Consider the following 23285-nt stretch of genomic DNA (forward strand, 5'->3'; position numbering starts at 1 on the left):
ATGTCATGGATCAGAAGCCGAACTTTATTCGCACTGTTAAGATCTGCCCTCGACTGTCTTAGAGGTTCTAGGACATTACGAAGAATTCAACGTGACATCAAGAACGCGGACATTGACATTGAAACTGCAGAAGGAGCAATTTGAGAGATGCGTAATTTTGTTTATTTTTTTTTTCTTTTAATCAAGTGGAGCTAATTTTGAAATGCTGAATTTATTTTTTTTTTTACTTCATGACATTTGTTTTTTTCTTTTTCTTTACAAAAACATCATGCAGTAGTCTCGTTTTTCTTTTCGCAATCGCATATCTAAAAAAATTATTACTGAAATTGTGCTTGAAAATAGTCTCTTTTTTAATCGAAATAAATTGTAAATAGGTTTTTAATAGCTCTTTTTATATATACTTTTAACGTGTAAATAGCAATTTGTGTGGAATAAAGATATATTTCATTATGACATTATTATTATTATTATTATTATTATTATTATTATTATTATTATTGTGCAGTTAAAAAACGTTTGTATGCTAAAATAGAACCACGTGGGGCGCGCAGCGTAACCTATCTGATCTTAAGGAACTATAAAAAGAAAATTGCTGAGTTAAAAAAAAAATTGCGATAAAATATAAAAATCTCATAAACTATAAAAGTTCTCTAATACAAAAACTATATGGAGCTTCTACGCTATTCCCTAAAGGAAAGTCAATTGACGGTAGCTTTGAAAGTTCTCACTATGTTGAGAGAACTCGAGATGGTAGCCTTCTGCATCCTTCTCAATACGTCATAACCCCTGCTGCCAAAGAGCTTCCTCATTGTCAGGTCTACATCCCTTGACCATCCCCCAAGCACGTCAATGATGATGTTACATTGTTCAACGTCATAGGCAGGGTACTGCTTCTTCAGCTCTAATCGCAGTGGCCCGTACTTGACCGTCTTCTCCTCGGACTTCTTTTCCCGATGCTCCATCCACGGACAGGACATCTCCACAGCCCACACCTTCTTATTCTTGTGGTCCACAAATCGAGCGTCCACTCTGTTAGCCTTGACGGTGGTATGTTCAGCATAAACTGGAACATCCCAAAACGCTAATACCTCAGATGACTCATAGACTGGTTTGGGCACTGCACACGAGTACCAGGGAGGGACTGAATCAATTAGCCTCAGATCCCTCGTCATCTCTTTCAGTGCTGCGTTGTGTCTTATTATTATTATTATTATTATTATTATTATTATTATTATTATTATTATTATTATTATTATTATTATTATTATTATTATTATTACTACAGATTTCATTTTTGTTTTCAGGAATTATTAACATAACTTGCGGACACAGGTCTGGGCTAGTTATGTTACACTCAATCATTTTCATTACATTCAAACAGTTTATACGTATTCATAGAACTTCTTATTAAATAAACGTGTAATTATAACTAAACGTGTATTAATAATTATTATTATTATTATTATTATTATTATTATTATTATTATTATTATTATTATTATTATTATTATAACAAACCAACGGCAATGATTTTTTAAGGAAGGAGGGAAGAAGGGATGGGAGTTGAATGTCAAATGTTTTTGAGAAACTGTCAAAGAAGGACGGAGAGCCCTATGCTGTAGTGATCACATGGCTAAGAACAAGTTTATCGTTTGAGAGTTTAAGATCTGTATACCTGAGTATCAGGGGTTCCATAATGCCATTTTGTAACGCAAATGAGGTCTTAGACGATTTCGGATTGAATGTTAACGCTGCAGAAGTATATTTTAGTTTTTTTGATTCATGGGAAAACGGTGGAATCGATTGGCTGTTTATTATTTACACTCAAGCGGAATTTTTTTTGAAAACTTCGATAGTTCTTAGATGACGATGTATAATTTGGCCCCTTTTGATCTAAGCACGTAGCTTTAATTTTTGCGAAAAGTTTGTATAGAGTTTCGCTTTAAATTGATTGATTTTTAGTGCTTGTAAAATAAGTTTTGAATTTTATAATATGTATATTTGGCTATAAAGGGTTTTTATGCAGTTACGTGCTATATTGCAATTACTTTATAAACTTAGCAAGGACCACTTCTACAAACTTAGCCGGAGCAATTTGTAGCTGGATCTTCATGTAGATCAGAATCAGCAATGGACTAAATAAAACAACATGAAAGATGCAAGGCTGATCGAACGGCAAGTATTTAAATAACATTGTCCAATATTTCGGTTAGTCAACCTGACTAACCTAAATCATTGAAAATGGAGGCAAACGGTTACAATATTTAAAACTAGGTAAGGTAAAATGATGATGAGGTTAAAAGGAATGACCATAAACAAACAAACAAAGGTGTGAGAGGTATAACGTTCAAAACAGAAATCAAAAAATGTAACCACAAAAGAAATGGAATCAAAATATTTTAAAGAGTTAAGATCGCGTCTGTACATAGCCGGTTAGGTTCTAACGTATTACCATTTGAAATTAAATGTCCTTCTCTGGCTTTTCGAATGCTGTCTCTATTTGAATTAATGAGTTCCAGAGGGATGATACGAGTGTCCGAGTACCGAAAAATGGTCTGAGAAGGCAGTGGGCTGATCAGGTTGTCGTTTATTTAAGACTTTTTCGACTCCTCCGTGTTGATCATCGTTATCTATTGTAGGTAACGTTGGTCACAAAATTCACACAAAGTGAAAATAGCGATTATTGAAACTTATCTAAATACACATCTTCGAAACGAGACTAGAATGAGCGAATGGTGAAAACTACATTACAACAAACTCAGTTCGAAAGCTAAAGACGAAACGAAAAGCGGTCTTTGAAAAGACGAAACAGACACTAAAAGACAACTAATATTTAGACCTGCTTATAAATGTTTTTACATGTGAAAAAACCGATATGAATAATAATTGAACAATCGGCAATTAGTTGAGAATGTTTCTTTGCTTGTTTCGAAAGTTGTCTGTTTCTTGCTTTTAATTCCCTTGTGTGATCTGTCATCTTTGTCTCCAATTCTACAGCGCCGAACCAGTTCTGAACGATTGTATGTTTGAACTCACAGCTGAACTTTCGCAAGTGGGCAATATAAATTTTAATGATCCCTCTTCATATGGTCGCGAATTCACCGCGTCCTCCGTTGACTGCAGCTAGTAATCCCAAACCAAGTATTATCCAAAACGCCCTCTATTGTTATCCCCATTTTTTTTTTTTTTTTTTTTTTTTCATTTGAAACAACACTGTATGCCTAATAATTAATGTATGCGGCTGCTGTGCGGAAATCTTGTCAACCGATTAAGAACGAAGACTGAAACAAGTTCGCGTGAATATTTCTCGTAGTGTCGGAATCAGTCGTTACGGTTCGTTCACAAATTAAATAAATACATACACACAGAGATTAAGCCCAGTCTGGATTTGAACTTGCAATAGCTTTGCGAAATAAATATCACTCAAGAAACCTTCTCTCAAAAGTAGTTATAAAAACAAGATTTAAATTCAGAGATAAACATAAGATACTGCGACTACTTGTGTAACGCAATATTTAACTCATGGACTATTGGCCTCAGTTCGTTCCGAAAGACTCACTGAAAGGTGATGGACACTTAATCCCTCTGGGCTTATCAGATTAAAAATTCTCAAATTACAAGACGAATGGTAAAGCAAGCCAAGGCAGTTGTGCCGTCCAAGACGGCCGAGTCATGTGTCCGTCTCTACTATAAAATCTGCCATTGTGGTTTTAGCTGATTTTATGGATTTTTCACGAAAATTTCCCAAACCGAACTGGAATATCTCGAGGGTTACTTCAATGAAACATGCACGCAAGGAAAGACCGTGGTACTTTTTTGACGAGCACGAATTTCATAGATAAAATTGTGAAACCTGTAAATCGCAAACTGAACCAGGAAATAAATGTTAGTTTGCTACAATAAGCCACACTTCCAGACTTCAAAAGCGTCTAAGATACAACAGTTGTCATCAATGATGCTTACCAAACTAACTACACATTTGGCATGTTTTTGTTGTATGAATTCGGAATGCATTGCTCGATTACAGACGTTAATAAACGAGCAGCAAAATACTGAAACCTCATTGTTAAACATGTGAGTATTTGCACAAGCTCTAACTTTTAAAACAAGTAAACCGATGCCTGTCAAAATAGCATTACGCTCACCTGATACCAAAGAGAGAACCAAAGAGAGGAGTGCCATCCAGATATATAGTTTGTGATAATAACGCGCCATGTTGGCTTGTCTTAATTTAGAGTACAAGGCAGCCTTGTTCGTGTCTCCTCGTTACTATACTAAGTCTTTTATTTCAATATTAATAATTAATCAGTGCTTCCCTATCATAAGGTAACATAAGAAAAACATGGTCACGAAATTGTCACGATTTCCTTGTCGGCTACCATTTAGACTTTGACTATAACTAGTTATCAAGAAATACCCTTGCTATCTATTCACCGTCATAGTGAACGTCTTTATTTCTTTATTTCTTTGAGAGTTTGAGAAATGACTTTTATTTATTTCTCTACTCGTGAGCAGGCGGTATCCTAAAAATCCTACAATCTGATTGGCCCCTAGAGTAGGGAGAGTTTTCCTACGTCTTGACAACGGTCACGGTAAAGTGAACTTATCGACGAAACGAAACGATGGCTTTTTCCTCTTGAAATGAAACTTTTCGTCACTAAACGTTGTAAAACGAACGAAAAAATCAGCAATGGAAGGATTGGCTGTTCTCCGAAGAGGCGTGTATTCGCGTGATTTCGTTGACAAAACTTTGCTGGTTTGCTGTTTGTGAGATATCGTTTTTCTTGCAGTGTTGACACGCGTAAACTTAACGTAATAGTGCTAACTGCAGAGCAGTCTTTTGGGCTCAGTTTTTCGGTCCATATGCGTTAATTCCATTCGAGTTCTATTTATAGTTTGGCAAGTTCCTGATTTTTTAGCGATTGATAACTATTCATGAATTTATAAATTGATACGCATTGGACGGTACAGACTTTTTGCTGAAGCTCATTTCCTGACAGAAAGGAACCGGAAACCGGGTCATCACTTGGGCTTCATATGATGATGATATGATCGATGGCACGTCTGGAATCCAAACCTTTGCCAACCAACCAGTCTTGGGATGGACAGGAGGGGGAAACATCTCAGAATTCCATATGGTCGGAAACGTGTCAAACAGAACTCGATACCATGACAAAACTATAATTTAGAATCAGGGACCGCGGAGCATTTCTTCGACTGTGGGAGGAGGGATATTCAAGGCGCTTGCCTTCTGGGCGGGGCAGGAGGCATGCTACCCAGGAAAATGTTTCAGCAAATTGTGGATATGTCTTTAGAGTTCAGAAAGCCTCTCAGAATAGTCTCTTTGGTTGATCAAAACGTTCTTCGATGGCGGACGCTATCATCAAACTTGTGCCTTAAAACAGATTCTTCGAGCCTCTCGTATCCTGAGGAATCACAGGGAATAAAGGTGCTCCAGTTCCAACCTTAAATCTCATAGGAGTCCTTTTATTATTATACTTCAGGCTCTGCAACGAAAATATAAAGCTGTTTTTTGCGCAGCACTGTTTGATAAACAGTTGCAAAACATATAACATATTTCTAATCTTCAATGGGCACATCCGTTTGTGCGCTTGCCAACTATCAGCTGGCATGCCTGCTGTCTGTAAAGTCCCCGATAGATTGTTTGTATGGGAAAAATTTTCTGACCCAGATTTAATCCAAAAAATACAATCCTTTTCATTGCGCTCGGTAACCAATAATTCTGCTACCGAATGTCTGATTCTAGTCTTATTTCAAGGCCATCATTCCATAGCGTAAACAATCCTTTGTAATTGTCAACGGATTTTGGAAAACGGGTAGCCTGTGTAACAGGCATAATCAGGGAGGGGGGAGGGGAGCGAGAGGAAGTGAGAGAAGTCCCCCTTTTCTTCTCTTTCTTTTTCTCGCTCTCCTTCCTCCTACTCGATGACGCCTGTTACGCAGGCTAAAAACTGGGCCGCTCGCAAGATATCAGTGATGGATTTACCTCAAACCACAATACCGGGCGAAGGCTTTCAATTACACTACATGATCAGATATGAACTGCAAGTTGGTAATGGTAAATACTTCTAAAAATTATTAGGGGCAGCTATATTCCCCACCGGCTCTGTGGCTCCTGAGAATACCCTGCAACAGCAAAACTCTACATCCTGCCTCATAACGAGGAGACATTTTGTCTACCATGCGCAGCTTTTATTATGTTCAGAAAAAACGTTCCAGAGATGCAACATCAGCTGCGATTTTGGCTGAATTGACCAAAAATGCTTCTCCTAAAAATTATTAGGGGTAGCTATATTCCCCACCGGCTCTGTGGCTCCTGAGAATACCCTGCAACGGCGAAACTCTACATCCTGCGTCATAACGAGGAGCCATTTTGTCTACCACGCGCAGCTTTTATTATGTTCAGAAAAAACGTTCCAGAGATGCAACATCAGCTGCGATTTTGGCTGAATTGACAAAAAATCGTATCGTTGAAAACGGCTCAAAAGTTGGCATACTTCATTGCTAATCAGGGTACCCAACGGGTCATTTCGGTGTATATCTGTTCAAGTGGTCTTTTTCGCCTCAGAAATTCGGATTAAGATGTGCACTAGAAGAAAATCTCAAGTTTCCTTCGACAAAACGTCAGCTCAAGATTCGTAACACTGCAAAACTTGTTTATTATTATTATTATTATTATTATTATTATTATTATTATTATTATTATTATTATTATTATTATTATTATTATTATTATTATTATTTGTTTTTGGAGGGGTAAATTTGTCGTTGAAAGTGCGACTGAAATAATTGGTCAGACAGCTGGTTTTCGTGCTGAGCCAGCAGCAACTCGTAAGTTCAAGAATAAGATGCTGTTTCTTTCTGCAACTGAAATTTTCAAATTGTTTTAGCTTACAAACGTTCTGGGAAGATCTGGGAACATTAGGCCGGAGACAACTACTTTAGTATTTCAGAATGGCAGACATGACGAAAACAGATGGAGTCGATCAGTTTTTTGGTTTTATTGACGATCGTCAAAACTGCTAATAAGTTTCTTCTAATCCGTCTTTAATTTCTGGCAGATAACTCATTTTTCTTGATAACCATTCAATTTCGTCCGTTCTGTCACTCTCGCCACAGTCTGATTTTTGACAAATCTGGTGCCCCTCTCACGCTCTTCAGCGCCAACCAGGAGCCCATTCGCCAACTCATTTTAGCCTGTGAACAAGCTCCCATTGTGGGGCATAGGGTGAAGAGAACGGAGAGCGGAGAGCAAAGCGAGCAGAGCGGACAGAGCCGTGCGCGCCGAAGACCGAGCTAGATTTTCTCTTCGCCCCTGTCTTCGCCCTATACCCCGCTAACTCATTAGGCTAACTCATTTGCATAAGTTACTCGTCCGATTAAAGTCCTTGGCAAAATACGCAATTTTCGTCATCCGTGGATTTCGCTGCCCGGTCGAAGCTGAAGCGAATTTTTTGCATCATTTGTCGAATTCCTCCAAAAGCCTTTCCGAAAGTTTTCCAATTTCGCCATTTTTGTCAAACGGTCGAATTTGCCGAGTTTTCCAACTGCAAGCATTGCTGGCTAAGCTCGGCTAGGCTAGGAAGCCTGTGTACCAAGTGTTTAGTTTTCATGCTTTTATATTTAATCCCGGCATCTTCAGTTCTATGGAACATACGAAAACGCTTGCTACCTAATGCGAAAGCCGATACCATGATTTCATAATACCCTACATCAGAATGGCTCATTAAAAGCACCCTACCAAGTTTTCAAGGGAGGGACGAGAGTTAGAGCTCAAACGCTCTATCAAAAATACCAACACAAAAGAACAACTAACAACAAATCACCCTTCTCTCCCATGTTCCACTATTCCTCGTATTCCCTTCTCCCCCGAGACCAGAGTATGATTACTTGTGCCCTGAATATATGTAGTCTTGTAATACTTGACGAGTGATCGCTATATTCCTCTCTAAGGTCTCGGAGAATAAGGAGAATTGAGACGTACACGAACGGGTGACATTTAAAAGCGATTCCTCGCCATGCAATTCTTACAGCTGGGCTATTTATGTTGCGGTTGTCAAAAGAGCGCTAAAATATTTAGAAGATTTCAACTCTCACGCAACATAAAAATCGGTTCGATTGACCATATTTTGGCCGAAATGAAAACAAACAAGCTTACGAGGATTAACATAATTCTCTATCAGTGAATTCAATTTGTATTATCGACAGGCTGTTGATCAAGATAATTTGACAATCATGAAATATCATGACTTATCACTGGGCTTATCAGGACCGCGCCCGGAGTCTTATCAGAGATATCTGCCTGGTTCAATGATCAGAGGACACTAATTGATTTCTCGTGACGAGCAGAATCATGAACGTTTGTTATTTTGAGAGATGCCTGTGTAGGTTTCACTGATAAAGAGAGTATCCTGTGAGACCTTTCATGACCAAGCGAAATCAAGTGCCCGACTTCCTTTCTAAAACAATTCGTTTTACAGTACTGACTGACAAAAAATCAGCAGCACAGGAACACACTGCTGAACGTCCTTCATTTTGAGTGATTAATTCATCCACAGACTTAAAAGTACATCAATAGGGATCCCAAAGACATGGTTGACCCCTGGCCGGACAGTAGAAACATACCATGGTTCATGTTGTGGTTACAGCTCTCGAGTATGTACGTCAATGAAATCTTTTAGTGCGGGGTGACGATTCAAACCATATAAAGGCAAGTTCCTTGAGCGAACGTCCAGTCATGTCTTTTCTTTTACTTTTGATATTCTCCTCAATTTAATTTCTATTTTTCAAATTTTAATTTTGAGTCATTCTTGAAGTCCTCTTGGGAAACCGACGGGAGAGGACAGTAATTGATTTCCAGAGACGAGAGAGATAATGATGAAGTCTTTGTTGTTTTGTTAAATTCCTTGGCCAGTTTTCCGCAGATAAGCCACGTACAAACCCTCAAGACCAGCCGACAGTAATTGATTTTCTCCTACAATTGAGATTATTATGTCTGATGTTCAGTGTATTCCCAGAACACCCACATAAGGGTAAAACTGGATCCATGATTTTCTGGGCTGTGGGTCGGTTGACATTAATAAGCGCGCCTTTCGTTCGCTCAGAAGGGACTCCCCACGCTTCACATTTGTTAACAGCACTGAGCAGCTTTTCCTGTCCTCAGTCGGTGGCCTTCCACGATCATACAATTACCAAAATTGCTTCTAAGAAAAATAAATGAGACATACATTGATCTGCGGGTTTTGAACACAAGTTAATTTGATTTCAACCTTTTTTCAGAGAGATCAAGTTAAATCACCGCAGGTCGTCATGCACGTCAAATGAGCCTCTGAATTTCTCATATAAATAACTGCTGTCATTTTAAAACTTCTCTACCTTTGTATGTGGCTCTAGTAAGGGCCGTCAAATACGCACATAATAAACTTTGTTAAAGTTTTATATCACCGTCTTTGCAGTTGGGAGTAAAATTACAAAAGGAAACAAATCAGAAATCTCATTAGCCTGCTACAACATCCGGTTTTTCATTTGCAGATCAAAATTGAAAGAAAACCACCAGTTTCATTTCACTCGACATGAACAAGTTAAACAAAATTATTTGGGTCTGTTTGTTATGTTGCTTTTATAAACACAGTATTTGCGAAATAGATTTTTAGGCTCAGTGTCCAACCAATGGTTTAAGCTTTTGGCGTTGGTCATTTGGTAATAAAAGACGAAACATGTTGCAGTATTTAACGGAAGGCTGGTCAAAATATTTCCCGCGGTGAATATCGCTAATATCCGCTCTTTATAACCCAACTGTCAATTGATATCACTTCTCTGGTATCTCTGGTATCATATTTACAGACCTAATAGCCAACTCCAAACAGAACTGAGTTGAGGTGTACACAACAAATGCTCCGAGAAAATTAATCCGTGAATTGTTGTTGACCCCACCATTCGACTTTGATTGAGCTTCGGCAGCTCAGTGCAACAGATCATTACAGTATTACTGAAGCGTTCATCCGCTGTCACAAACCGCTCCCGAGACAAGGCCCGCCATGTGATTTTTTGGAAATTTGGCGAGAAGGACGTGACAAATAGTCGTGGGAAAGAAAACAAAGTGTATTCATGAGCTGAGACTTCGAAATGTTGTTCCGTGCTTGCTTCGTTCTCGCCATGCTGTGGACTACAGGGGCAGCAAGAGGTGAGTGAGTGAGAGACCACAGGACATATGTTTGCTGTTATTTTTGGCTGCTTGTTTCTCTCTCCCTAGTTCCGAGTGGTGAGTTCCAAGTTGAGGAAATAGTTCTGGCATATTTTGGCGAAATATTAAAACCGTCTCTGCTGGAAAGTTCTGCTCAATAGCTTTCATTTAGATGGTCATACGATAGGGTTTCATCTACAAAATCAAAAATTGAAACTCATTGGATTACTCAACGATATAATATGGGTAAAAATGTAAAGCAGACATGTTCCATAACGAAACGTCTAATTCTCTAGACATTCTTGAACATTTATGGAAGTTGTAGGTGAGGCATTCGTCGGCTTGAGTTTTTGATGCGATGATTTACCACAAACGTATCAAAACGTCTTTCCAAAAGATTTAATTAACGTCCAACCCGCACTTAATTGTGGCAAGAGTTTACGCTCGCGTACACATTCTGATCTCCAGAGGTCTGGCACCACAGCGTAACTTGAAAATTGTTTTTTATTTTAAAATTGAAAACAATTTGCTCGTTAGTGTATTTATGCCATACTAATGTGAAAACCAACTTAGCTAGACGCGTGTAAAAATCTGTGGATAGATCGCATATCTTATCACTTCAGCTGCGTCAAGCTTTTTGAACACACAGGAATTTTGAGGCGAGTCCATTGCTGGGTTTGAAGTTTGTTATTTTTAGGTTTCATCAAAAACTTTCCATTATCTACGATCATGAATAGCCACTGGTATGTCATCCATGTTTACCATTCCCTTCAAATTGCTTCAATTGTTCCAAAGGCTTGTTTTCTAAACAAACAGCTGATGTCACCGTGTTATTTTAGCTGGACATGCTTACAATTAAGAGGTAAAGGGCAGTGATTGACTCTTTCACTCGGCACAGACAAACTCGACTCATACAACATAGAGGTACCATTTTATTTTTATATGGATGGGTTGGGTACATGCCAACAAAATATCTGAAAAGCAAAGAAATATCTTGCAAACTTGTAAAAGAAATTCGTGCAAAGCCAAGTCACGAAGATAAATTCGCGCAGACGAAATATACCCAACCTTCCCCCCACAAAAATAAAATGGCCTGTTTCTAATTTGTAAGCCTGTGAATGAAGGCTCAACGTGACCATTTATACAAGGAAGCTGTTGAGCGGTAGTTTTCTTTGCCTGGTCTCTTGTAACCTGAGTAACAGGTTTTTCAATGTGCTTCCAACTTTGAGTCCAAGGATAAAATACCAATGAATAACCTAGCCTGCGAGCAAGTTCTCTTTTAGGTCAGCCCTGGAAGAATAGCGCGAGCGGCGAGCGAAGCGACTCCTCTTGCGGCTGAACTAAAGTAAAGAGATTCTAAGAAATAGAATACGAGGCATAAATTCCTGACATAAGTTGATCTGATTTAGAGTTAGAATGAGTTTTTTGGAGATCTCTGAGGTATAAAGATACATGTACCCAAAAGTTTGAAGACCTAGTAATCCGTGAAAGAGGGGGGGTGGGGGGGATGGGGTGAGTTCTGTAACGTACGAGGGCTAACACTCCAGGAATACTTTAAAAGGTACAAAGACAAGATTTATTGAAAGCAATGTCTACATAGTTAGCTATGATGTCAACCACCGTTTCCATGTGTCCAGCATCATTATCAAGATTCAAAGCTTGTTGAGCGTCAAAGTTGTTTAAAACTTTGAGTTTTAAAGTTGAATCTCATTGGATGCTTTATAGGTAAAAAGACACGTTGTTATAGTTTGTAGCTCAAGAATCTGCACAGCTTGTTTCAGATGAAAATAAATCAAAATATTAAACCTTAGATTTTGGATTCGTCACAAACATGCAGCCTAGATATTCTAGGGAGAATATCTCAAAAACTGCCCCCCCCCCCCCCGAACATCAAGCAATAAGCCAGCAGTTGTTCTTGTTTTCTTCAGATCCTACACGCGAGCGGAAATGTATAAATAATGCAAATCAAGCTTTCCCTCGCGCCTCGTCGATTAGGAGAAGAAAAGAACTAAAGCAGTTTAATTATTAGTGAGCAACGCTCAATTACCTCTCTATTACCGTATTCTTGAGAGTCAATGTCAGTTATTATAACGTTTATTCTTCAAGGAATATGCTTCTGTTATAGAACATGTCTTTAACTTTACGTATTGTGCTCTGTCTGTTTTGGATCTTAGTGCCTTGTTTTGAAAGCGGAGAGGCTTCATTTGGCTGAAGGCCCAGGTCCGTTATCAATTTCCGGTCACTTAACAAGCTCACACCTTGTTATTCAGCCTACACCCTAAGATTTAAAATTCCAGAATAATAAGCGGGGAAGGCCATTTTCCTTTTGAGGGGTGGGGAGGTTTGAAAATAAAATAAAAAGTTGATTTTTACAGAAGAGAAAAATCGTGCGTAATGTCAAAAAGCATAAAAGGAAATTAATAGAAAGCTATTTGTGTAGAAACAAAATAACAATAATAATAATAATTATATCGATGATGATGTATGTTGTATCGCATGGCATTTAATTTTACCCCCTTGAATAGACGGGCTTTTCATACCTAGAGTTAATATGCGTAATTACAAGGCGTAGCGATTTTTACAAACATTTTTCGAAGACAAAAGTTCAAAGGCTTTCTTCCTTAAGAACCAGTGCGTCTATCAGGAGGGTAATCATGGGTAATGGGCTCCCACATCTACCTAGAACCGAATTTCACCCGATAGGCGCAAAGAACGGAAAGTTTATTAAAAAATTGAAATCCGTGAATTCCTAATGAATATGCAAATGAGGATGGCTATATTGATTGTACTAGGATAATCGACAGAATACCCAAGTACTCTAAACCTCTTTCTTAGTTATTTTATTATCTCTCCTTCTTAGTTATTTTGTTCTCTCTCTTTTCCTTCTTTCTCAAAAAATGGACTAAGTGAACACATGATATTTTTTGTCTTTTGTTTTTCGTCTTTTTGTCTGAGACAAAACCCGCCGCGAATAGTAACAGCTACCTGCGAGTTAGTGTAATCCTTTTCGTTATTTTCTTAATAAACTCCCTTCGCTGTTGTCTATAATAATCAAATTTGTTTCAAAGAGAGGGTAGTAACATATCAGCTTTCGCTGAAAACTGAATCAGTGGCCCGCTAAGCACTAAGACTAAAAGTATTACAAGTAACATACGTTAAATGAAATGGTCCACTCCAAATTTACCAATATCCCTTACAAATATTTATCCACACCATCAGAAAGAGAATCTCTGCGGAAAGAAACCAGGGCCACAATTTGTCGGGGCTAGCCGAAGAAGATTGAGCGAAAATAGATAGACGAAAGAAGCATCGGAATTGGAGGGATTTTGGTTCCTTCTTTTTCACCTACAATTCCTTTCACGTGCCTCTTGGTATACCAGAGTTTCAGAAACCCGACTGATAAAAAGGAGAGACCTGGACTCCTGAAAACCTATGTTTTATAAGCTGAGCATTAGCTTCTCCAGTAATTCTGTCCAACACGTCCCTAAAGCGGAAAAGATCATGGATGAAATCGGTTTATGCACATGATCCGAATTAACAAATTTGGTTTTGAAAATTACGTTAATTCCTAAAGTGGGTAAAATTTATCGAGTATTAGGCTTTTGTGGTCATGTTTTTATTTTTCCTCTCGTCTCGGCGTGATACACTCTTCCTTAAATAACTTAGTTGACGTTAAGTTTAGTTCTTTAATTCACCCAAAACGTCTCCAGTCTTGTCTAAAATCTGCCCATGTAGTGCTCCTTCGTCGTAAGGCCTGATACCTGATTCCTCTTTTTAAATTCTGTTTCCATAATCTACATAATCAGTACGTGAACAGATCCAATGGGTTAAATTAAAATACCTTATAAATACCGAATTTTCGTAGTAGTTGAATATATATTAAACATTTCAAAACAACGACATAACTTTTGAGTTCAGAAGACATGTAAACATCCTTGAACTGACGATGAATACTGAAGTATCAGAAGTATGCCTTCTAAACCCAAACGTTCTGTCGTATTTTGGAATGTCTATACGTTATTAATGCGATTTTCTTGTCGCCCCGCGAGAGCAAGGTAAATTCCAGTTAAAACTAAGTGCTAATTGGGCTTGTTTGTGTCATGAACCTAGTTTAATGGCCTTAGCTCCCACGAGTCTCCTGTAGCTCAGTGGTAGAGCATCCGAACTAGAAATCGGAAGGTCTTAGGTTCGACTCATGATAGGAGCACTCGGATTTCCTTTTCCCGAGTTCGCCTGTGTCACTCACTGAATAATACATTATTCTCATTCTGGTATCGTTTTATTGGAGAACAGCATGATGTATACGCATTTTTTCTGCAGCAAACTTTTAAATTGTAACAGCAGAACATTGGATTTCATAGGGCGATGATCTTACAAGTATAACTTGTTATCAACTATTTGGGTGCATTTAAGTCGCTATGACGGCTGTTATATAACATTTTTTTTTGAAAGGCCAAGAAAGACATATTGGTAATGCCTAAACTTACAGTAATAACCTACGAAGTTAAATTTTCAAATTCTATACTAGTTCGTTTAAGGCTAGGTCACTGCTTATTAAGGGGCCAAGGGGGCTCCTTTAAAAAGTGAAGGAATACTTCAGGTTCTGTCCATGTGTCGTAGAAAACATAAAATAATGATAATTGATCATATGTCCACACATTCTACCAAAAATGCAGCCACAAATCAGAACAGAGCGCCGCGCCATGTTATACAGCTCCATGACACAAGAAAATCTACACGAAAAGTGGGGGGGGGGGGGGGTCGTAAAGGATAAAATTGTATACAAAATATGACTTCAACGCAAATTGCTTTATCGGGAGCTACAATGCTGGAGAACTTGGTTGTTTAATGAGCTGGAACTGAATATATTTTATCACAAATTACGACTTTCTCAAAAACGACTGCGTGGGAGGCTACAGATAAGAGAAAAGTTTCAGGTTAAGACCACAAGCAAGCTGACTCCCCCAAATCTTCTCATTTCCCGGTGCACAGCTATTGACCTCTGACTTTGGACCCCGAATTCCTAGAAGAACTCACCCACTTGAATTTGGCAATTTTAACTAGAAATGTTAGGAAATCCACATTGTTTTCATTTCAGTGCATGGAGTATTAAACACTGTAAGAATCTCATTCAAAATATTTTCGCGATTGGTCAACTTCAAATAAGAAACTGCAGAAACATTGTCGGAGCTGGCGCGTATTGAGAAAATTAGCCGAAGTATTATTAGGTGCGCTCCACTAATCCCTCTTTCAAGTACAGCTAGGCTTCATTACCAGCCGAGGAAAACCGGACCCGAGGAGCGGTGAAAATCGAGCCAAAAGTGCAGCGCACCTAGGATATTTTAATCTCAACCAGCTTTCGTCTTTTCCTGCTTTGTTATCGCCTCCAAGAAAGCGTTTTTCACATTAGCAACATATTTTAGATGTCCGAGCTACGCAGCGGCCAGGGATTTATCGCCTATTAAGAAAAAAATGTAGCTTGCATGAGTTAGCGTACCCAATGAACTAAGCAAAAATTCTTCAAATGCTGTTTCCTGTTTTTGAGTATTTAAAAGGGACATTTGTCTACGCTAACACAGTTTGAGCTGTTCGGATTCTTTAGGTGAATTTTTTTAAAAGTCGCCGAAACCTTTTGGGAACAGCTTCATTCTCCGAATTTACGAATTGCTGTTGGCTTCCCGATATTGGTTTGAAATTAATTCGTAGTGACATTTCACCAAAGAAAATTAACGCTAGATCAGATTTCTTTCACGATTCAATCCAAATTTCTCAGGAGATTGAAGTATTCCACCGAAAAGAACAGTTGTGTGTCCGTGATGAGTACACAGTTCTCTACTGCGCCGTTCTCCGAGGTGATCGCGGTTCATTCTTGTCAGTTTGAAGGATCCTTTCCCTCGGTGAATTGTAATAACCTCTTTAGAAACTTTTTCACCTTTAGTTAGTAGAAAATTTAGCTAGACTGTGATGTCGGGAAGAACTAAGCCGGTTCAGTCGCAAAACAGAAAAGGAACGAAGACACTTCCCCAACACCTGGTTCAATGATGTAAACATCCAGCTTTCCTTGGAGATAAGTGATAGTCGGGCGTTCGTGCATCGGGAACAGATTAACAAACACTTTTCAAATTTAATTTGCCTAATCTGTTCAATCTTGCTTAATTTTGACCATCTTTACTTTTTTATCACCTTGTTAGCATCTTTTTGACTAACTTCATTTAGCAACGAAATGCCGCAGGTTTTTAGCCATGATAAATTTTAAGTTGATCATTCACTTAATCTTTCTTAATTATTTCCAGTGTTAACCATGTTCTTCCTTAGCTTAGTCTACGTTTCTACTAGAAGCCAAGAAAAATCCGACACCTCGGATATCCTGAAAAGATTATACCGAATTCTTCAGTTGCGGCATGGATAATCCAGCTCAATCTGTTGTTTCTCTTTTATGACCTTGTTGTCACTAGCGACGCAAGCACAAGCGCAAGAGTGCTTATTTCGACATAAAAACAAGCACAAGCACAAGTACACGGGATAAAAATTATTCCTTTTCTAACGCCTGAGCGTCTGTTTGCGCTTGTGCTTGCGTTCTTGTTGTGCTGTGTGAAGACGGAACACAGCATAAACACAAGGAAATCTGATGTGTCTGGCCAATCAAAGCACTCGTTCCAGCTTTCATTTGTGCAAGAGCGTTGGTTCTTTTGCCGTGAAAACAAAGATGGCAGAAGGCACGACAATCTTCGATAAAACGTTTTCCGAGGTAGCACGCAACTACCGAGTGCTATGACAAAGAATGTAAGGGGGTTAAGGATAAACTGCCCATAGGCAAATCCAATAGATGTGGAGGCCAGGTAGACAAAGTTTCTAGTCCAAATGGTCTAGCTACAAGCATTGTGTTAAGTTTATTTGTCTTTATGCAGATTCATGGTTGGTTCCCCACACACCCGAAGTAGAATTCATTATCTGAAAGCCATAGCTCTTTAACGAGGTTGTTGAATTGTTGAAGTCCCCTTGACTCTTTCGATTCCTTCCTTGGAAACGTCTCTCACCCAGAAACGTTTCGTCTTCTTGTTGTTTGATTATATGCGACGTTTGAGCGTGCCAGCTGGCATATTCGCCGCGTCATGAAGGAAGACTTGGAACTCATGATAGCGCTTGCGCTTGTGTCACTTGCAAAAGCCAGGCTTTAATCGTCCCCTATTGAAACCAGCATTTTCCTATTTCAATTATGGGATAAGTAAGATATTGTTTTCGTTGTTGTTGTTGTTGTTGTTGTTGTTGTTGTTGTCGTTGTTGCTGCTGCTGCTGCTGCTGCTGCTGATTCCGCACTTTTTCTTGGAGCTACGTGACAACCACGTGTTTCTAGAGAAGAATTCATGGATATGAAAGACAATTTTTGTCTTCAGTAATGCTGTGACGGTCGCAAAATATTTCATAAACACTTGCTGACTGTAGACGATACTCCACCGTTATCTTCACAGATCGTCAAACGGGGCTATGCCACTTATTTCTGATAATACTTTGAATTCATCGGATACTGAACAAAATAGAAAAAAAACACCTAATGTCTTGCTATTGTTGTCAAAGAAGCATTCAGTTGACGAGGCAAGATAATTTAGCTGTTTAATTTCATCACAGGTTTGACCCCTTTATGGCGTAGCCCTTTAATCAGCCTTTTCCCCTTTCACCTTCTTACAAACATCTATTAATGCGTTTGCAATAAAGACCTGCCGACCAAGTTTGTGATGTTGTTTTTTTTATTATTATTATTTTTACGAGTTCTCTTCTCGACCTCCGGGAGATTATAAAAAAAATCATCCAGTAATACTACGAGCAGTCCCAATGATGTTTTGTTTTGGTTTTTGTTTTGTTTCGTTGTTTTTTGTCCTTACTTTCCCAAATTTTTTCTCAGAATTATCTGAGCACCGCAAGAGAAATTTTGTTCAATTAGACACTTTAACATTAACATGTATTAATACTAATATTTTTATGACTCAGAGTTTTAGTTAATCGTAATCATGGAGTTTTCGTTCCCTGCAGACGTCAATCCGCTAAGGTATCTTGTGGGGTACGTGACAGGCGACACCAGTGTTAAACTCTCCTGGGAAGTGCAATCTCCATCAAAACACTCTGTGTTTGAGCTGCGATGGAAGAGTGACGGTAATGAATCATCCATGTTACTCCCGGGAACAGCCCGCACTGTGACACTTCATAACCTCCGAGTCTCCACAAAATACTTCTTCCGCGTACGGCGAGGATTCAACAATGGGGCGTGGGGTGTGTTCACAAGATACACTCATGTGTGGACTCCTGAGGGAGGTAGGGACAAACCACCTGTTTATCCAGATTTGTTTTTATTTGATGTTTTGTAAATAAACTACTTCCGGCGGCTTGTATATCGGAGGATAATGCCCGAGGCTGAATGATTGACCAAAAAAGGAACAGTTGGCCGGCAACTGTTCTCATCTCTTCTCAAGTAGCTTCCTTGTTCTCCGTGACTGGCTTTTGCACGACGAATTTCTTTGTCTTCCATGAGCAACTAAAAATTTAGCTTTGAGCTTTTGCTCGTTTCTTGGTTTTTGTTCCGTCGAAATAAAATCGGACGACGAATGTCAAATCCGGGACGAATTGCAACTTGAAAAAATTGGCCAGTTATTTCAAGTTCCACCTCTGTGTTTTGGAAAAATGGATAAAAAGTGATTATATTTTGTTCTTGCTCGGAGGAATCGCTTCACATTTTCGTTCCAATGCTCTAAGAGCAATTTCCTGTTAGAGAAGAGGTTCTTAGTCAAAAATTTGAGAAGGTTTGACCAACATACAGCAAAATCTCCATGACAGTGCCCCTTTAAAAGGAAATTGTATTATTTTAGGTTAGTTAGAATTTGGATATAGCTTAAAACAATTTTTTCATAGGTGCACTCATCCGATGATCAAACTGAACGTCAGGAAGCCAACCCTGCATTTCTACAAAAAAAAAAGTACTACAGGCGAACAATCAAAGTCATGTACGCTACTTTTTTAAACAGGTTTATTTTTGATTATCAATTTCTTTAGTTCCCACTGCCCCACCAGCCAATGTGACAGCATACAACACAAGCTCTGTCAATATCATCGTGTTCTGGGCACAGGTTCCCAAGTCCCACAGGAATGGCCATGTGGGTGGTTACAAGGTCTGCTACAAAAGAGCTGATGTAGAAGACAGTGTGATGTTCTGCACAGTAGTGTACTCCCTCGGCACAGAGCTTGGCGGCTTGAAACCCTTTACACCCTACTGGATCACCGTGTTAGGTTTCACTAACAAAGGTGAAGGACCTACAAGCAAACCTCTATTGGTGTGGACGGACGAGTTTGGTGAGTTATTGACAAAATGAGACACGCCGCTAATTTGCACATAACTGTAAACAAAACATTCTTTTCAACAAGTCTCTTCATCAGTGCCAGGCTAGCGGCGATTTACCAAATACAACTCATTTCATCATAAATGACTTTTGCAAAAGCCCTCTTTGACAAATTGGCTTGAGGCAACTCGAAAATGGTCCGTTTTGGTTTTGTTTTACTATGCTTGTGAAAACTCCCGTCACTTGCTCAACCAATCAGAAAAAATTTAAGCCACCCATTGCTCGCACGAGTTTACCCGCGTTTCGTGCTTGCTGCTTTACCGTGCTTTACCGTGTGAGTCGCATATTGATCACTTTAGTTTTTATTCCAAGACAAGCATCAGGCATTAAAGTTACGCTAAATATTCTTTTTTTGACCAAAATGTTCAAAACCATAGGTTCTGTACTCGATTTCATAACAAAATAGTTCAAAACTCATGCCGTTTGGAGGGCAAACACCAAGATAGTTCATGTAGGTAGCAGAGGGATTCAAACGTACTTATTTCTCTCCCTTAAATTTCAGTTCCATCAGCTGCACCTGAGATGTTGTCTCTTACGGCCAACAGCACTGCTATCGAGGTGTCCTGGGCCCCAATACCTCAAAAACACGTCAACGGAATCCTTCGTGGGTATTACGTAATCTACTGGCGAAAGCCGCGCACTTCTCGTGATAACCACGTGATTCAAGTCAACCAATCAACTCTCAGTGTAGTCATAACTGGTGTCGAGAGAAACACTACATACGGGGTGCGCCTGGCGGGGCTCACAAAGGTTAGGGGCTGGATAAGGAACGGTGCCCTTGGTCCCACGCATAATGTGACCACAGAATATGGTGAGAAAGAAGATTTTCATTACAGGTTTTTTTTCTCTCATTAGCGCCTAAGATCAAAACAATTAAAAAATTTAATAAGCAACAAACAGCACCAAATAAGGGTTTTTCTTCAAGAAATCTCAAACGTTTGCATTTCATCGAAAGATTACAACTACAACCACATTTCCATAACATAAAGTTTTTTTTGGGAGTTCATTCTTCGGACTTCGTATTTTATTCATTAAAGCCTAGACTTGCCTTTTGGCTCTGACGTGAGCAAGGACCAACGGATTGGAGTCGCAAGACATCCATCAATTATACTTTAAAAAAGTCTAACTATTGCGGAATAGAAATATATACAATGATGACAAGAAATCCCCCATAAGAGATTTTTGGAGTAGCTGGAGTACAAAATGGTTCTTAAATTATCGTGTATCAACGAAATTTTGCAGAAATGACTTCCAAAAATTACTTAAAAGGAGAAATCTAACAGTTTTTCCGCTTATTCTTGTTCCGGAATACGGTTAATCGAACGCAACCTAAGTAAAACCGTGACTCTTTCCCCAATGTATTGATGTTTCTACTAGAAAAGATATTCTCTATTTCCAGCCTCGCTTCGGAGAAACGACCTTGCGCTGGGGAAGAGGCCGACGGAAATTAAGCTTATCTCAAAGAGAGGCTGCCCAGGAAGACGAGGGTGCATTTATAATCATGTGCAGTGATTGCTTAAACCGAATTGAAAAAGAACTTTTTCATTAAAAAAAATCATTTTCTGAGAAGGGAGAAGCGAAATAAACAAGTAATTGAACAAATTTTAACAACGTTAATTGAATTTTTTCAGGTTTTTTTTACGATTTTCATTGTTGTCAGCAAACAATATTTTTTTTTACTGTAAGTCACTTGTTTTTTATTGCAAAATTTTTGGTTTACAGTAGGTAAAACTGTTGAAGTAGGCCTAAGTTTTATATTTTAGTTACAACTTCTAATTGCAAAAAATGCAAATTTTGTAGTTTCCAGAGTACGAGGAGCGTACTACCCTGGATAGAGCACCTTTGTGATCGGTTTCAATCAATGAAATAAAAGCTTTTGCACGTCTTCTATAACTCAGTGTAACTGGTACAAAAAGTGAAATTTAGGCAATTGAAGATGAACGATCACGGTAATACCGAACTTCAATCAATCCTTATATAACAAAGGGGGAAAATTTCTGAATGCCCATTTCTTTCTAATTTCTTTCCGTCGACGGCAAAGTTACCCACTACTAGTTATCGCAGCAGCTATTAAATTTACTCGCTCGTGATTGAATTGAAGGCGTCGTCTCTACATTACATTTGTTTCTTTATTTAACGCTCTCCGTCCGCTTTGGTGTTTAACTCAGTTTAACTCACGTGGTTTGGTAAAGACGCGGAGTCCTGGATCGAGTGCTCGCTTGAAAAGAGAATCCAAAAAAGGGAAACAGCAAAATGACTATTCCCGCCAAAAGCTAAAACCTTGGATCTCTATCATTAAGGATTGGACTTTTCTATACAGGTTTGGAAGCTCCACAAAACGTGAAAGTTTTCAGTCCATGTTCGTCCTGTCTGAGAGTGAGCTGGGACCCAGTGTACACCCCCATTACAGAGAATGCTGTAACAGGTTATCACGTGATCTACCAGGATGCTTCAGGGAAGACTTATATGAAATTGATTGGGCCTAGAAAATCAACTGCACACTTGGAGAATCTTAAAACATTTTCCACTTATACAATAACAGTGTCTGCCGTGACAGATGGGGGATTCAGTAAGGAAAGCAAACCAGTGATTTTTACCACGCTGGAGGATCGTAAGTTCAATTGTTTTTATTTTGATCTTTTCCTTTCTTCTTTTTTCTCTTTCTTTCACGGTCTCTTTGAATACAATGGAGTTTGCTCCAATGGTGATAACTTATTTCGGAAGTGTAAGAGCTCAAGTCATTCAACGTTCATGCAAAACGCAGTAACGCTTCCACTCCTTAAAACACTCAAGCTTATTAACGGGTTAAAATTTTCAAATAATTTCCTGTATGAAACGAACAACGGCATCTGAGAGAATACATACTGCTTGATATTGGTATTTGATTTGTCACACTTTTGCATTTCATTCAGAGTCAAAACTTGGAGCCAGATTCGAAAAGCAAAGCTTTGGCTAACGAAGATGAAAGGTATTAACTAACACAAACGCTTTTTCCCTTCCAGTCCCCAGCCGTGCCCCTGACTCACTACAGGTTCGAAGCTCTGGCCCTCGCAGTATCTTGATAGAATGGAGCCCAGTCCCTGACGAGTACGTGCACGGTATTTTAAGGGGCTATCACGTGTATTACAAAACAGGAATGTCCAAGATGAAACGTTCAGCAAGTCATGTGGGTGTGATAAAAGCCATGTCTGTTAACAAGTCGAGTCAGAGTCTTGAGATAACAGGCTTAGAACCCTTCACTTATTATGATGTTTGGGTGTCTGCGTTCACTGCCGTGGGCAGCGGTCCACCGAGCAGACCTGTGACTGTTATGACTGATGAGGATGGTAAGTATATCACGTGGCATTGCAGAGAATCAAATATCTTGTGTTGTGGACTTTTCATGGTGTTGATTGCAGTTTTCAATTTTGGCTAAGGTGGTTACCAATAATGAAAGTGGTTGTTTTGAAATTTCCTCAGACCATGTCAAAAAGACAAATTTCGTTATATTAATAATTCTAACTTGGCGTTGAGGCTTAGGGGATAAGACAAAGGAAATTTATTATTTTTATCTGAACTACATTGTAATTTTCTCTGTTTTATTCCCCAAAGCCTCGGTCTAGCCCGGCTCACGTGACCGTTTACAAAAGAATACATCCACGGAGATTGATTTGGAATACAGATGATTATACGGAAAACGCAGCAATAACAGTATC

At 39.0% G+C, this 23285-nt stretch overlaps 3 protein-coding genes across 4 annotated transcripts in view; 1 reads left to right on the forward strand and 2 right to left on the reverse strand.

Annotated features, from left to right (window-relative positions):
* Nucleotides 1-4265, reverse strand: part of LOC146474274 (uncharacterized) — a 73314-nt gene extending 69049 nt beyond the window's left edge. The window contains exon 1 of the mRNA XM_085117161.1: nt 4146-4265. Coding sequence (XP_084973287.1) covers nt 4146-4215 — 70 coding nt within the window. The 5' untranslated portion in view covers nt 4216-4265. The remainder of the gene's footprint in view (nt 1-4145) is intronic.
* On the reverse strand, nt 546-1172 carry LOC146474281 (uncharacterized). The gene has a single exon (XM_085117148.1). The coding sequence runs from the start codon at nt 1170-1172 to the stop codon at nt 699-701; it is 474 nt and encodes a 157-aa protein (XP_084973274.1). The 3' UTR covers nt 546-698.
* Nucleotides 4266-9863: 5598 nt separating the features above from the next.
* LOC146474282 (receptor-type tyrosine-protein phosphatase F-like) overlaps nt 9864-23285 on the forward strand; it is a 32864-nt gene continuing 19442 nt past the window's right edge. Inside the window, exons 1-6 of one of the 2 annotated variants that reach the window (XM_085117159.1) lie at nt 9864-10204; nt 18233-18511; nt 19247-19543; nt 20093-20401; nt 21911-22201; nt 22593-22916. In XM_085117159.1, coding sequence (XP_084973285.1) covers nt 10147-10204; nt 18233-18511; nt 19247-19543; nt 20093-20401; nt 21911-22201; nt 22593-22916 — 1558 coding nt within the window. In that variant the 5' untranslated portion in view covers nt 9864-10146. The remainder of the gene's footprint in view (nt 10205-18232; nt 18512-19246; nt 19544-20092; nt 20402-21910; nt 22202-22592; nt 22917-23285) is intronic. The other variant, XM_085117160.1, reaches the window with a different exon arrangement.

This window comes from Pavona decussata, unplaced genomic scaffold (genome assembly GCF_977016875.1).
Source record: "Pavona decussata unplaced genomic scaffold, jaPavDecu1.1 SCAFFOLD_90, whole genome shotgun sequence".
Classification (NCBI taxonomy): domain Eukaryota; kingdom Metazoa; phylum Cnidaria; class Anthozoa; order Scleractinia; family Agariciidae; genus Pavona; species Pavona decussata.